General features: G+C 42.2%; 1 protein-coding gene across 8 annotated transcripts in view; it reads right to left on the bottom strand.

Moving 5' to 3' along the window:
• Positions 1-14,709, bottom strand: part of SCHIP1 (schwannomin interacting protein 1) — an 867,777-nt gene that overhangs the window by 20,843 nt on the left and 832,225 nt on the right. The window contains exon 1 of one of the 8 annotated variants that reach the window (XM_077290662.1): positions 4,263-4,398. The exons of the other annotated variants lie outside the window; for them this stretch is intronic. Within the exon in view, the coding sequence (XP_077146777.1) occupies positions 4,263-4,328 (66 nt within the window). The 5' untranslated portion in view covers positions 4,329-4,398. Of the gene's footprint in view, positions 1-4,262; positions 4,399-14,709 lie in introns of those variants that run through there. 8 annotated transcript variants of the gene reach the window in all.

Raw genomic sequence — 14,709 nt, forward strand, 5'->3', positions numbered from 1 at the left:
CTATTCTCGATAACTAGCCTTGCTGAAGCTGACAGCTGTGGGTTTTGTCTGGCTGGTTATCAAAAATAAGGGGGAACCCACGCCGTTTTTTTTTTTAAACTCCCATCCGCCACTCCTGCTGTCACTGTAATTAACGGCTGTAGGTGTCAGATGATGGGAGCAGTAGTCCAATCAGCTGACATCAGTGATCGGAGGTAAAGTTCACAGCTGAGTGCTCCCGATGTATTCTGACAGCATAGGAAGCGCGGCTCTCTGATGATTTCCCCGCCGATCAGAAGCGGGGTTTGCCGCACTGTCATGCATATGACAGCGTGTCAAATACTGTATTGTTGGACCCCCCATTCAAGTGAATGGGGTTCGGGTCCGCTCTGCTGGATGACAGGCTGCATGGACGCATCATGCAGCCTGCCATCGAGATATAGCAGAGCCAAGTGTGACGTCACATACGGCTCTCCTTGACTTTTCTGCAGCAAATACGCTGCAAGAAAAGTCAATCTGCGTATTTGCAGCGTTTTTTCACATTCCATTCAAGTCAATGGGTGAAAAACGCTTAAAGAAGTGACATGCTCTATGTCCAAAAAACACAGAAAAGCACAAAATGCTGATCAAACAAAAACCCAACGTGTGTGCATGAGATGTCTGAAATCTCATAGGCTTTGCTGGTACTGTAAAAAGCAGCTGAAAATTAGCCTAAAAAACCTAAAAAACGCAGCAAAAAAACTTCTCTCTTCTGCATACAGGGAATTATGGTTGTAACACAAAATCGAACATACAGAGATATCAGACAAAATACAGGAAAGCAGGTGGCCACAATTGAGAATGAACCTGAAACAGGAACATGCCCAAGTAGCTCTACCAGTCACATACTCCCAGTCCTTGGATGGAAGTCTACCGCCTTTTACTGCTCTTCTCTTTTACCAGAAAGCTTAAAAAATATTCACTCCTGTGTATATAAATTAAATGTTTAGACAACACTCATAAAATGATAACATTTAGCATACACACTTAGGCCGGGGCGACACAGGTGGTGCAATCACAAATGGCTCTATGCCACTGCTACATCACAGATACAGGCGAATGAAGTCACATGAATGGCAAGGTACTGAGCCAATGACGAGCACATCACCAAATGTCCAACTGATTCCAATGGTTTGCGGTGTGACATTGTGTCCCCATTCACCTGCTCTATGCCGGAGGGGCTGCAGCGTCAGAGCAATCTTTCATCGTGCGCCCCTTACCTTGTAGCTCCAGCCTAAGGTCTCACAAAGACATCAATAGAACTACATATACTACACTACATTTAGTACCAAGTGAGATTTTAAATGGGAAAATGGACATTGTATATGTTTCTTCAGCTGCATTAGATCCATATACAGAGTACTGCTTCATACACAGACCCTTTAGGGAAGCAGAGTCCCTAAGGATCTATATTATAGTGGTTATCTGGTGAGAACAAATCAACATCTATCCAAGAAAGGTGTGATAACTTGTTGATCGGTAGGGGGTTCACCTGTTGGGACTACCATCTATTTGGCAGAAAAGGGAACTGTTATCCCCAAAACTATGAGGTGGCAGTGTGTGCATGCTCAGCCGTTGCCTCATTCATTCCTTATGGGCCTGCTGAGCGCTGCACTCTGCTTTGTCCGGTAGCCTTATAGAGTATGAATGGAGCGGTGGTTGGCCGGCCAACCTGCCATATGAATGTAGCGGTGATCAGCCGTCCAACCTGCTATATGAATGTAGCGGTGATCAGCCGTCCAACCTGCCATATGAATGTAGCGGTGATCGGCCATGCAACCTGCCATATGAATGTAGCGGTGATCGGCCGTCCAACCTGCCATATGAATGTAGCGGTGATCGGCCGTCCAACCTGCTATATGAATGTAGCGGTGATCGGCCGTCCAACCTGCCATATGAATGTAGAGGTGACTCCATGAATAATGTTTTTTGAATAGAACGTCTCATTAAAATGGCATAGCAGATCACACAAATGTACAATAAAAATCATTATTCGTACATAAACTCATTATTTGAGATTTGTCAGCCACACTCAACTGAACGGTCCCAATTACCCTGAAACAGAGGAAAGAATAGAAAGCAGTGATCCATAATCTTCTGGCCAGCACTGCAAGGATCTACACAACTGATGGTCGCTAACACAACAATGCTACTACAGAAAGATGAGCGGTCATGTAATAACCGTAATGAAGGGCCTATTGTGTTCCTACTACAGCCTATTTTGTTTTTACTTCTTGACAAACATAAGTACATGAGATAAATCACTCTATACAATTAAATCTGGTAAATGGTAATCTGGTGTAAGAAGATTAACGACAGTGGCGGACCATATCTCCGAAGACTCCTCTCCCCTGTTTCATGAGATGAACAAAGCTCCAGAATAAAACACCTTGAATGAAGTCATAATGTGAAACAGTTTTAATAAAAGAAATTAAGCCCTGATTAAATAAAAACATCCATGTGTATCGCTGAACGCATAGACATGCGGCAGAAATAAGCTTCTTAGCCATTTTCTACTGACGACATGTCCTCTATTTTCCAGCAATAATGTAATCCTTTCTGCAGTGAAAGCTCCTGTGCCGAGGCTTTACAACTGCTTGCACTTCCTATAAAAAAGCACTGCAATCCACTTTACTAGATCAGCCATTTTCCCAAAGCCACATTAGAAAGACTGCAGATCTGAACATTACCCAGTCAAACATGATTTCGGTAGCAGAAATCTCGGCTCTGAACATCCACAGACTTACAACATACAAAATCTTATTAAATTAAAGTATTATAGTGTATCAGTTACATCATAGTAATGAACCATATGAATGGTTGATCTCTTTCATCCGGCCTCTTTCTTTAACCATAATACATTCATGTTACTGATACATTACTATTAGTTATGAGCGAACGTCTTCGGTTGTTATCCGAGTATCTTGGGCGTGCTCGAATAATGTGTTCAAGTCCCCGTGGCTGTACGATTCACAGCTGTTAAACAGCTGCAGCACATTTGGGATTGCGTTTGCTAGGCAATTCAAGCATGCGTTGTGGTTGTCTAACAGCTGCGGGGACTTGAAGACATTATTCGAGCACGCCCAAGATACTCGGATAACACCCAACCATGCTCAGATAACACCTTATCACTAATTACTTGTCACTAATTAATATAATCACTTGATAATATGGGAGTCTGGACGCTGAGAGGTGTAACCACGTGGATGAAGACCTGCATCCACTTCACATAAATTCCCTAATAGCGGACACCTGGCCACTCATTGTACAAAGAACTGAAAGAGGTTCCCATTCACAAAATATGGGGTTAGCTGGAGTTCCCAAACAGCGAACATCAGTGCCATCTAAGAGGTCTTACCCCCACCAGTCATAATGTGATGGCATACAATGACTATACTATTTTACTATTATTTTATTCACACATATAGCACCATTCATTCCACAGTGCTTTACAGAGATCATCAGTTCTGTCACCATTGGGGCTCACAATCTAGATTACCTATAAGCATGGAAATACCTATTTAACAACAATTATGCAGATTATTATTACTCATCTCACGGCACAAATGAAATATATGCAATCTAGGCAGATATTTTTATCAAACCCCCAAAAAAGTGTTGAAAAAAATGATATTTAGGTTCTGGTAACACGTCGTATGGTCTCTACATTCAGAATTTGTAACGTAAAGTGCTCCTGATATTTACTTTGACATGCCCACAAACTATGGCTAGCTAAAAGATATGGCAAAATACTCTTGGCTTAGGTTTGATCAGTATATGTTGTATAACTTTTTAACTGAACTGTATGGCATATTTTATGTTTCCAATGGTGAAATCTGCAACTGGAACCTGCAATGGCAGCTGTACACAACAGTATAGGGACACACTTGTAGAAATCTGTTGCATACATTCAGCAGCTTACTTGTACATTGAATCGCAGAGGTAACAAAGAAGCCATAAAATGAATATATCCATGTCTCCCAGGATGTCATTGGTCTATCTGTTAGTATCCTCATTTTTTAGGTTTAGCTGGCAGGCGTACACAGCCCTCTCTTCCCTCAAAGAATATCAGTCACCCACATCTATGTACGCAGCCCTCTCTTCCCTAAAGTATATCAGTCACCCACATCTCTGTGTAAGTTTGTTTTTTGTTTGTTTTCTTTACTAAAACTGGAATTAAAACGTACCTCCTTATAACCTGAGCTTGCTCGGCATCATACATACTTGTAATAAATATGTGTTACCTTAGTAGCACTTTCCAGGTTAAGACAAGAGATTTTTTGCAAGATTGCATCCTTCTTTGTGTTCATTTCTAGCAGCAGAGGACCTCCTGGAATATTAGCGCTCGTCCATACTCCACTTTCTCTTCCATTTACCTTGCTTCTGAAGACTTTTGATTAGATTTCCCACGTAAGCTCTGGAAAAGCTCAAACTCTGACAGACTGGTAGAATCTCCTTCCTCGCCTCTGTTTGTTCTTCTCACATTGAAGTGAAGACATCTGGTACTTCTTGCCTGTAAGATCTCAGCACCAGGGCCTGTCATACTCCCACTATCACCTCCACACTTGAGCAGGGAATGTGGCTACAATGTACTGATATGCTCCCTGGCTTTTCCTAATAAAGGCAAAATGCATCTTCTGGAGATCTGACACCATTATATTTACATGACAAAGGCGAGCGGGGCGGTCATATATTCCAGGGAGCAGCACTTAATGCCTCTGAAAACCAACATTACATCTCCCACTTGTAGCAGCGCATTATAGAAATCTAAGATAGAGATAACATTACTAAAATAAGACAGAAGCGGGGAGAAAAATATGCTACATGGCTTCACTCTGTAGTAAGCATTTTACTGTTAGATTATGCCAAATCATCCCTATAACTTGGGGTCCCACAGACGTCAGGGCCCGGCCCATCAGTCACAGGTAAAGTCACACCTCAATACTGAGAACCTCTGTCAGAGGAAAAAGCAAAAAGGTCACTAAACCCACAGCTGGGCCAGGAAACATGGAGCAAAATGTGTTCTTACAGAGTGTAACCCTGGGATCACAGATTGTTGTGGATTCCTCCCCTGGGAGCACTGTCATTGCCTGATGACAAGAACAACATACTGTTTGCCAGCATGGCCTTCTGGAGGACTGTGTTCACACTTCCATGGATTGGTATGCAGAGAATGCCTCCGTGGCAGGATCACATCTGAGGCTAAAGCCTGCAGAGGAGTAGATTTCTGTCAGCAAAGGCCGATAAATAATGTCTAATGGCTGCCGGACAGTAAGGGGAACAAGGAGAACAAGGATCCAATGGGTTTAGCATCACCCCTAGATGGTGGCCAAGCTGAACATACAGATGTACCGTAATCTATATCTATGGGCAAATTAAAGGTTGGCTTCCAAACTGGCTTCATGCATGGGCTAAGGTGACATGGCGCCATCTTAAAGTGTAATCACTATTTTTCATTTTTATTTCATACATCAATAGTGGACATGAAACTAAGCTACTTTGTAATATATCTTATCATAAAAACTTGTTTCTTTTTCAGCCAAAATTGATCAGTGCTTATCAACATTCTCACTTGTGAGGTAAAATCTGTATTGGGTGAGGACAGACTCTCCATTACTGAGAGGAGATGGCGACTGCTACTAGTGAGATTCGATGTAGATGGGAGGAGCCAGACAGAGCTCCTCCCTCCTCATCTACATAGAATCTCACCAGTAGCAGCCCCCATCTCAGTAATGGAGAGTCTGTCCTCACCCAATACAGATTTTACCTCAAAAGTGAGAATTTTGATAATCACTGATCAATTCTGACAGGGAAAGAAGCCGATTCTCTGATAAGACATATTACAGGATTACTAATTTTCACGTGCACTATTGATTTATAAAATATAAATTAAAACGACATTTACGCCGTAACCCCTTTGCGACCTATGACGTACCTATACATCATAGGTCGCCTTGCCCCCTTTGATGTGGGCTCCGGCGCTGAGACCGCATCTTTTCAGGCACATGACAGCTGATTTGATGGCTAAGTGCTGATGGGTCGGCTGGAGACCCTCGTGGTTGTCATTGCCGATCTGCTATGTGCACCGCCCCATGGCCTTTGTTCATGGCAGATGAGCATTTCTGCTGAAGCCCTGCTATGTGCAGCACAAGCAATCAGGAGAGCTCAGCTTTTAGTAAAAGAAATAAAAAAATACACATATTTAGTATCGCTGCGTTCAGAAACTCCCCGATCTACCAAAATATAAAAATAATTAATCCAATCGATAAATGGCATAATGAGAAAAAAATCAAAACATTAGAATTACCGGTATGTTTTTTCTGGTCGCAGCAACATTGCAATTAAATGCAATAACGGGCGATCAAAAGATTGCCTGCACCCCAAAATGACATCGATAAAAATGTAAGGTCAGCATGAAAAAAATAAGCCCTCACCCAGATCCAGATAACAAGAAATGGAGACGCTACAAGTCTCAGAAATTGGATTTTTTCTTTCACCACTTAAATAAAAAAAGAACCTATGCATGATGTTTGGTGTCTGCTAACTCACAGGTCAATTTTAGCTTTTAGTGAACATGGTTAAAAAAAGAAAAAATTGGAATTGCACTTTTTTTTTGCAATTTCATCACACTTGGAATTTTTTTCCCATTTTCCAGTACACGATATAGTAAAATCACTGGTGTAGTTCAAAAGTACAACTCGTCCCGCAAAAAAACAAACCCTCACATGGTCATAGTGACAGAAAAATAAAAAGTTATGGCTCTGGGAAGAAGGGGAGCAAAATACGAAAACACAAAAACAGAAAATCCCAAAGTGGTGAAGATGTACATTTCTGATGGTTTTGCCTTGTGACCTACGACCATGACACAGAAGACACAAATCTCACAAGTCGCAAGTGACATACTTGCTGTGGACTCCAATGCGACAAGCAACTTACAGTGGTTTGGGAAAGTATTCCCCCTTAGCTTTTTACCTTTGTTGCATTACAACCTGTGTTTAAATAATTGAGTAATCCGATTTGTGTGTGATGTATTAGCACTCTATAGTCTTGATGAAGTGAGAAATATATACCGTATTTTCCGGCGTATAAGACGACTTTTTAACCCCTAAAAATTGTCCCAAAAGTCGGGGGTCGTCTTATACGCCGGGTACGGCGTGTGCAGGGAGTGATCCTGGATGTTCCCAGGGTCTGAAGGAGATGAGACTCTACCTTCAGGCCCTGGGATCCATATTCATGTAAAAAATAAAGAATAAAAATAAAAAATATGGATATACTCACCCCTCTGACGAACCCTGGCTGTCACCGCTGCAAGCGTCTGCCTCCGTTCCTAAGAATGCAGAGAGTGAAAGACCTTCGATGACGTCACGGTCAGGTGGCCGGTCACTTGAGCGGTCACGCGACCAATCACAAGACCGCGACGTCATCGCAGGTCCTACACTCACTGCATTCTTAGGAACAGAGGCAGATGCTTGCAGCGGTGACAGCCAGGGTTCGTCAGAGGGGTGAGTATATCCATATTTTTTATTTTGATTCTTTATTTTTTACATGAATATGGATCCCAGGGCCTGAAGGAGAGTCTCCTCTCCTCCAGACCCTGGGAACCATCCGGACTGCACACGCCGTATAAGATCACTGGGCGTATAAGATGACCCCCGTCTTATACGGCGGGCATATCCCAAATTCCATATTTTATATGGAAAAGTTGGGGGTCGTCTTATACGCCCAGTCGTCTTATACACCAGAAAATATGGCAGGCATAAATTAAATTTATGGGATCAAATAACTAAAAATTGTCATGTGCATATGTATTCACCCCTTTGCTATGAAGCAAGAGGCACCACTAACCAAACAAACACATGAAGACCAAGGAGATCTCCAAACAATTCAGGAACAAAGTTGTTGAAAAGTACAAGTTAGGGTTGGGTTATAAAAAAAATATCCCAATCTCTGATGATCCTCTAGAGCACCATAAAATCTATTATATCAAATGGAAAGAGCATAGTGCCACAACAAAACTGCAAAGAAAGGGCCGTTCACCAAAACTCTCAGCCCGAGCAAGGAGGGCAATAATCAAAGAGGCAGTAAAGAGACCTAAGGTAATCCTGAATGAGCTGCAGAGTTCCCAAGCAGAGACTGTATTATCTGTCTATATGAAGAAAACAAGCCGTACACTCCATAGAGGTGGCCTTTGTGGAAGAGTGAGCAGAAATAAACTTTTACTTAGACATAAAAAATGTAAAGCTCGTTTTGAGTTTGCCAAAAGACATGTGGGAGACTCTCCAAATGTATGGAGGAAGATGCTGTGGTCAGATGAGACCAAAATTGAATTTTTTGGCCAACAAGGTAAATGCTATGTCTGGCGCCAAACCAACACAGCTCATCACCCCAAGAACACCATTCCCACAGTGAAACGTGGTGGCAGCATCGTGTTGCAGGGATGTTTTTCGTCAGCAGGGACAGATGGTCCGAGTCGAGTGGAAGATGAATGGTGTAGCATACAGGGATATTCTTGAGCAAACCCTGTATCTGTCTGTCAGTGATTTGAGACTGGGACGGAGGTTTACCTTCCAATAAGACAATGACCCAAATCATACTGCTAAAGCAACAATCAAATGGTTTAAGGGGAAATGCATAAATGTTTTGGAGTGGCCTAGTCAAAGCTCAGACCTTAATCCAACTGAGAACCTGTGGTCAGACTTGAAGATTGCTGATCACCAGAGGAAACCATCAAACTTGAAGGAGCTGGAGCAGTTTTGCATTGAGGAATGGGCAAAAATTCCAGTGGAAGATGTGGACAGCTCATAAAGACTTATCCATAACGATTTTCAGCTGTAATTGCAGCAAAAGGAAACTCTACATAGTACTGACTTTAGGAGGGAAGGGGGATGAATAGTTATGCACACTGCAGTTTACAGTTATTTTGTTCTATTTATTGTTTGCTTCACAATAAAAAGAAAAGCAAATGTTCACTGTTGTAGGCATATTCTTTACATGAACTGATGATGCAAACCATCAAAAGAAAAAAAGACAGTGAATCCAGGTTGTGAGGTAGCAAAACACAAAAAATGCCAAAAGTGTGAATACTTTTGCAAGCCACTGTATCTTCTATTGGCTGTTTTATCTATAGCAAGATCAAAGCTCTTAATAGTTGTGTGATAGGGAGTCACAGACAAAGCACACAGATGTTTTTGTTGTGCCTCTTTTCTGAGAATTGTTGACCCGCAGCACATGTTGCCCTGTAGCTTCAGAAAGGGATAACTTGCTGATTGGCGTGGGTGATACCAGCGATCCCAAGGTTGAGGCTCTGGAACCTCAGGAATGGGGCTCTGCAGCCCGTTCCTGAACAGAGCAGACCTTCACTACATTCACTGCCAATGAGACTGCCACAGAAAGCTGAGAATGCTATGCAGCTCCAGCTTCTCTGGCAGTTCCAAAGACAATGAATAGAGCAGAGGTTGAACATGCACCCCTTCACTTTATTCAGAACAGGGATGGCTGGGGTACCAGCCTTCAGAAAACTAACCCCTATCCAATGTATAAGGATTTTTTTCATTTTTTAAGAATAACCCTTTAACCCTTTTGGTTGTCTTCAGCTTGCTTGACACATATGGAGAGTGAGAAATCTCACTATACTAGTTAAAGGGAATCTGCCAGCAGGATTTCAACCCCCAAACCATTTATATATGTATGTAGAAATACTTTTACATTGTTAGTCCTTTCCTTCGTTACTGAGAAATCAGTGTTTGAATTAATATGCAAAGGAGGCTGAAAGACTATGGTAGATCTGAAGCCCCTGTCACTCCAGCTCTATTCCTCGCCCAGCGCTGCCTTCTCCTGCTCCACTGCCAGATCCTTTACCTCCTCCTGCTTGACTGTCAACTACTTTGCCTGAAGTCACACATCCCAGTGTTTGTCAGTCAAGCAGGAGGAGGCGATTAGCTGGACTTGTCTTTGAAAAAGAAATATGTGCTACCTAGTTTGGGGGGTGAAATCCTGCTGACAGATTCTCCTTCTAGGGTTATGTCAAAGACTAATGTAAATACAGCAAGATACCAGGCTTGATTTTTTCATGAGTGTCTTCTAGGGTGTTTATGATGACCTATCTGTAATGTACCGTATATGTAGCAGAACACTGTTCCTAGATCCGTCATGAGCATCATATTTCTGTAGATAACACTGCTTGGCTATGTCTTGCCTGAAGAGATGAGGCTGAAGTTACAGTCCATTAACACTGTACAATCCCCTATGGCTTCCACATGTGCGCACTGACAACTACGTAACCATAGACCCAAATATACTCATTTTTATAGTCTTTAATAGGATCCTGAAAATGATCACATTTCACATATTTTTCATATGTACTGAAAAGTCTGTGTATCCCGTCCTAGCAGATATATTGCACAGTAACAACCTAGATAGTCACAGCGCCACTGATGCATTACGGCCTCTCTCAGTATTTGTGTTTCAGGCGATTACATCATTTCTGATATTACTCATATAATGGGTCGTGCTAGTAGATCATTTCAATGGCTGGCATACAGTCTTACATCATCCTAAACGTTTTTCCAATAAAGAAAGTGAGAATAGCAATTTACAATGAAATAGATCACTAACTAGGTCATCAACCACCAATAGACTGACTGTACGGCCATGTTCCCATCTGCTCTGTGGTTTCTCCATCAGTAACCACAATGTAGGGCAGGATCCCTCGCACAACACACTCTAGCAGAGAATGACTGAACCTTGTATCTCTGACTCTTTGACTACTGTTTCTCTGTACTGTTCTAGCAACAGAGAAACAGAATCCACGCAGAGGACAGAACGGTTACATGATAGTTGCAAACAGAAGACATTTCTTATTCATTGCCTTTAAATGTAAAAAAAAAATCATAGATCTTTTCCTTTTTAAATATTTGAATCATTAAAATCAATTGGTACTTTAAAGAGGATATCCGGGACTTTAGAAGATAAGGCATGTAGTTACTAACAGAGGTATCTACCTGCCTGTTGTACCTGGCGTCGGTTTTTGCCTGCTCCTTCCACATATTCAGCACTCCCTGTCAACAGAGCAGCAGTTTCTCATCTGATTGACAGGACCAGACTACTGGTGTCATGCTGATTGTAACCCGGCTTCCACTGCCTAATTGGGGAAAGCCTGCTGTCAATCAGCATAACACTATCAACAGGAAGAGAAACTGCTGCTCTGTTGACAGGGAGAAGCTGAATCTCTGGCAGGAGCTGTCAATGACCGGCCCCAGGTACAACAGACAGATTGTTGCCTCTGTTTGCAACTACATGCTTTTTTTTTTTTTAAAGTCCCGGATATCCCCTTTAAAGAGGATGAGTGACCATGTCAGACATGGCCAGTTTTTGCTCTTCTTTTCTTTCTGCTGCTTTTCTGAGTATTCTGCTTTTCTCGGTTGTAAATTATGCCATATAGATCCAGATATATGAGGCTTTTTTTATTTAGTGCAAGTTTTTATGGTCTTTACAAAGGGGCATGGCTGACATTTGTTGTGGGTGTGTCTTTAGGCTGCTTTGCATCATTACCCTGTGAGCCACACCCCATTGTTAAAGACCATAAAAAATTGCACTGAATAAAAAGATCTGAATCTCTCGAACCATATTATGGATTTAAAAAAAGAAATAAAGGAGAATATTCAGGGAAGTCATGGAAATTGACCTCACAGCAGGTCTTCTTTACAGGGGTTGTCTGGCATTAGGCTACAAGTCTGCACTCACTATGTGACTGAGGGAGCAGTCAGACAGCATGCACGTCTATGCAGCTGTCACACTCGGGTCAGGAGAGCCACCGGCCTGTCCGAGCATTGCAATGTGATCGATGTCCATGTCATACGGCTGTCTGACTGCACCCTAAGTCATGTGAATCCCCACAGCATGCAGTGTGCACACTGTGAGGATTCGCCGGTGCCAGAAACAGCGGGTACATTCCCACTAGATGTGCGAGGCCTCGCTCAATGGAAGTGTATTGAGAGAGGCCGGAATGTGGCCGGAAGTATACAAATTGCGTACTTGCAGTCACATGACTGCCCGCTCTCTGCACAGGAGAATCCTTAGAGCAAGCGCAATTTGAGGATTCACAAGTGAAAACTTGTAGCAGTAGTCTAAGGCTGGAAAACCCGTTTAAGGCTATGTTCCTGTACACCTGTATTTTGAAATTCTGCAGGTCTGTTTATCATTTAGGAAAAGACAAACAGAGCAAATGTCAAAAAATGAGTTATTTTCATAGCTTATGTAAATGTCAGCAGACAGATTATTTTGGAGTCCATCTTGTTTCTGTTATACATCAATTTTTAGAATGAAAGAGAAAGGTTCTGCATGATGCACTTTTGCTTCATTCCTATAAACGGACACAAAGTGTATGCATGGCCCCGTAATAATCAATGAGGGCCTTGGCATCATTCAGGTAACAAGTCCATTATTGAGAGTAATTCCTTCTGTCAGCTCCTAAAAATATAGCAGACAAACGGAACGTCCACAAGTACGAACTAGTGTGAACGCAGACTTACGCAGACATTTTCTGTTTCCAAATAGAAACAGATAAATGGAAAACAAAAATACAGATGTGAATAGAGATATATAATATTCCTGTAGGACAGAATCCGAGTGGAGCCTCCAATGCAGCTGTGAGCTTACTGTACTGAACACTAACCATTGCCTTATGTGTCAGTCTTCACTGTGGTCCTGGTAATCCACGCAAACTAAAAAGACCAGTACAAGTAGTGACCAGCTAAGAAATGTGAGAATTATGGGTACCCTACGAACCTGTATGTGTCATCAATAACTGCACCAATAAAAGAAATATCCTGCATAAAATGGCCCATCTGACCCAGCATGTTCCTTCCTGATAAAGCACGTGTGCAGATAAAACCTGGAATGACAATAAGCGCAGTAGGGTCTTATCCAGATTACAAAAGATCATTGTGGTTTGTCCTGATGAAGAGGCATGATTACCTCGAAATGCGTCGACAAAACCGCATCCATACTACATCTGGTCTCTTATTGTATATTGGATTCTCGGCAGCGCAGTTTTACATCCACTTTCATCTCCAACTTTGCTTAGGCTACTCTCACACATCAGGTTTTTGCCGTCAGGCAGGATCCGGCAAATTTTTTAAAAAAACGGAACCGTTGCAAATTGTGAAAAACTGATGCAACGGATCCGTTTTTGTGCTGGATCCGTTTTTTTTTTTTTAATGAACCCGGGGATAGAGTTTAGACTTGTTCCGGGGGGAGAGAGAGGGAGAGGGAGAGAGAGAGACCCCAGAACGGAAATTTTGCATGATTGTATGGAGAATGCATGGAAAATCAGATTTGGAGGCTGGATTCATCATTTCACATGTCAGTTTCATCCATTTATCGCTGGAACCGTCGCTTGGCGTTTTTTTTTGCCGGACAGAAAAATCATTCCTGTGAACGTTTTCTCCGGCCGCCAGAAAACTAATTTTAGATGGATCCGGCAAAAAACAGATGAAACGTGTGGCCATCAGGCGCAATCCGGCGCAATCCGGCGCTAATACAACGCTATGCGAAAAAAACAAATCTGGCGGAAAAAAAAACAAAAACGTTTTTTCCAAAACTCGCCGGATTGTGCCTGAGCGCAAAAACCTGATGTGTGAAAGTAGCCTTACTACCCTGATAAAGCAAGTAGACTATTTTCATTCAAAGTGCTGCGGCTGTAAAAATCCTGAATACTGGTGAAGATCTCAGGATAGTGGATGTCTGTTTTTAAGCTGGGCGGTGTTAGGAGGTCGCAGATATCAAGCTTGTTCAGCTGTTCTATTTGTGCTGTATCTATGTACACAGGACAGTCCAGCTTCCTGCCAGCCCAACAATAGTCGTGTCATCCGATTACACATGGATCAGGCGGAACGGGATAGCGTGCCACTGAAATCATGTATAAAACTGGCATGAAAGGCAAAGCTGTATTCAATCTCCATTATCAGATTATATGGAAACTGTCACTATAATAAGAGAGATAGGCAGAACCAGATGCTGAAACATCACAGAACAACCTGCACCTGCTATGGGATAGTAATAGGTTTCACTGTGAGCCAAGATCCAAGGCCAAGCCTAGGTGAAAGGTTAGAAGACCACCATAAAACAACTGCTAGCACTTGGCAGCTGTATATACCCATAAACCTCACCTACTTGTTATCTTACACCAAGCAGTAAATATTTACACAAGTAATCACCTCTGTGCACTCTGCAGAACTGCAAAAGTATCCTGAGGTCAAGATGAGAAAATATAAAAGAACCATATACCGGTATCTCCACCCCCACACTCAAGAAATGGATTAAAAATTCACTAAGACCCCATTGAGATGCCAATGATTTTTCTGGTAGCCAAAAATCAGTCCGACTTTCATCAGTGATTTGGATCCGAGTTTCATCACAGTTTGGCCAGTGTTTCAGTTTTTACCATCAGTGACTTCCACGAAGAATAAAATAACTTCTGTATACATTACAATGACAATGACGGACAGTACACGGATTATACACTGATGACATCCATGTGCTGGCCATGAGTTTCCTAAATACGGACACACACAAATCTCCGCGCACCACTGTCTCCAATCCTGCATCCTTATTAAATAACACTAAGGAACACTGACGGGACTGTAGATCTTAAATGTACGGAGATGAAGTCTGACACTCTGAGAAACCAGT

This window comes from Ranitomeya variabilis, chromosome 2 (genome assembly GCF_051348905.1).
Source record: "Ranitomeya variabilis isolate aRanVar5 chromosome 2, aRanVar5.hap1, whole genome shotgun sequence".
Lineage (NCBI taxonomy): Eukaryota > Metazoa > Chordata > Amphibia > Anura > Dendrobatidae > Ranitomeya > Ranitomeya variabilis.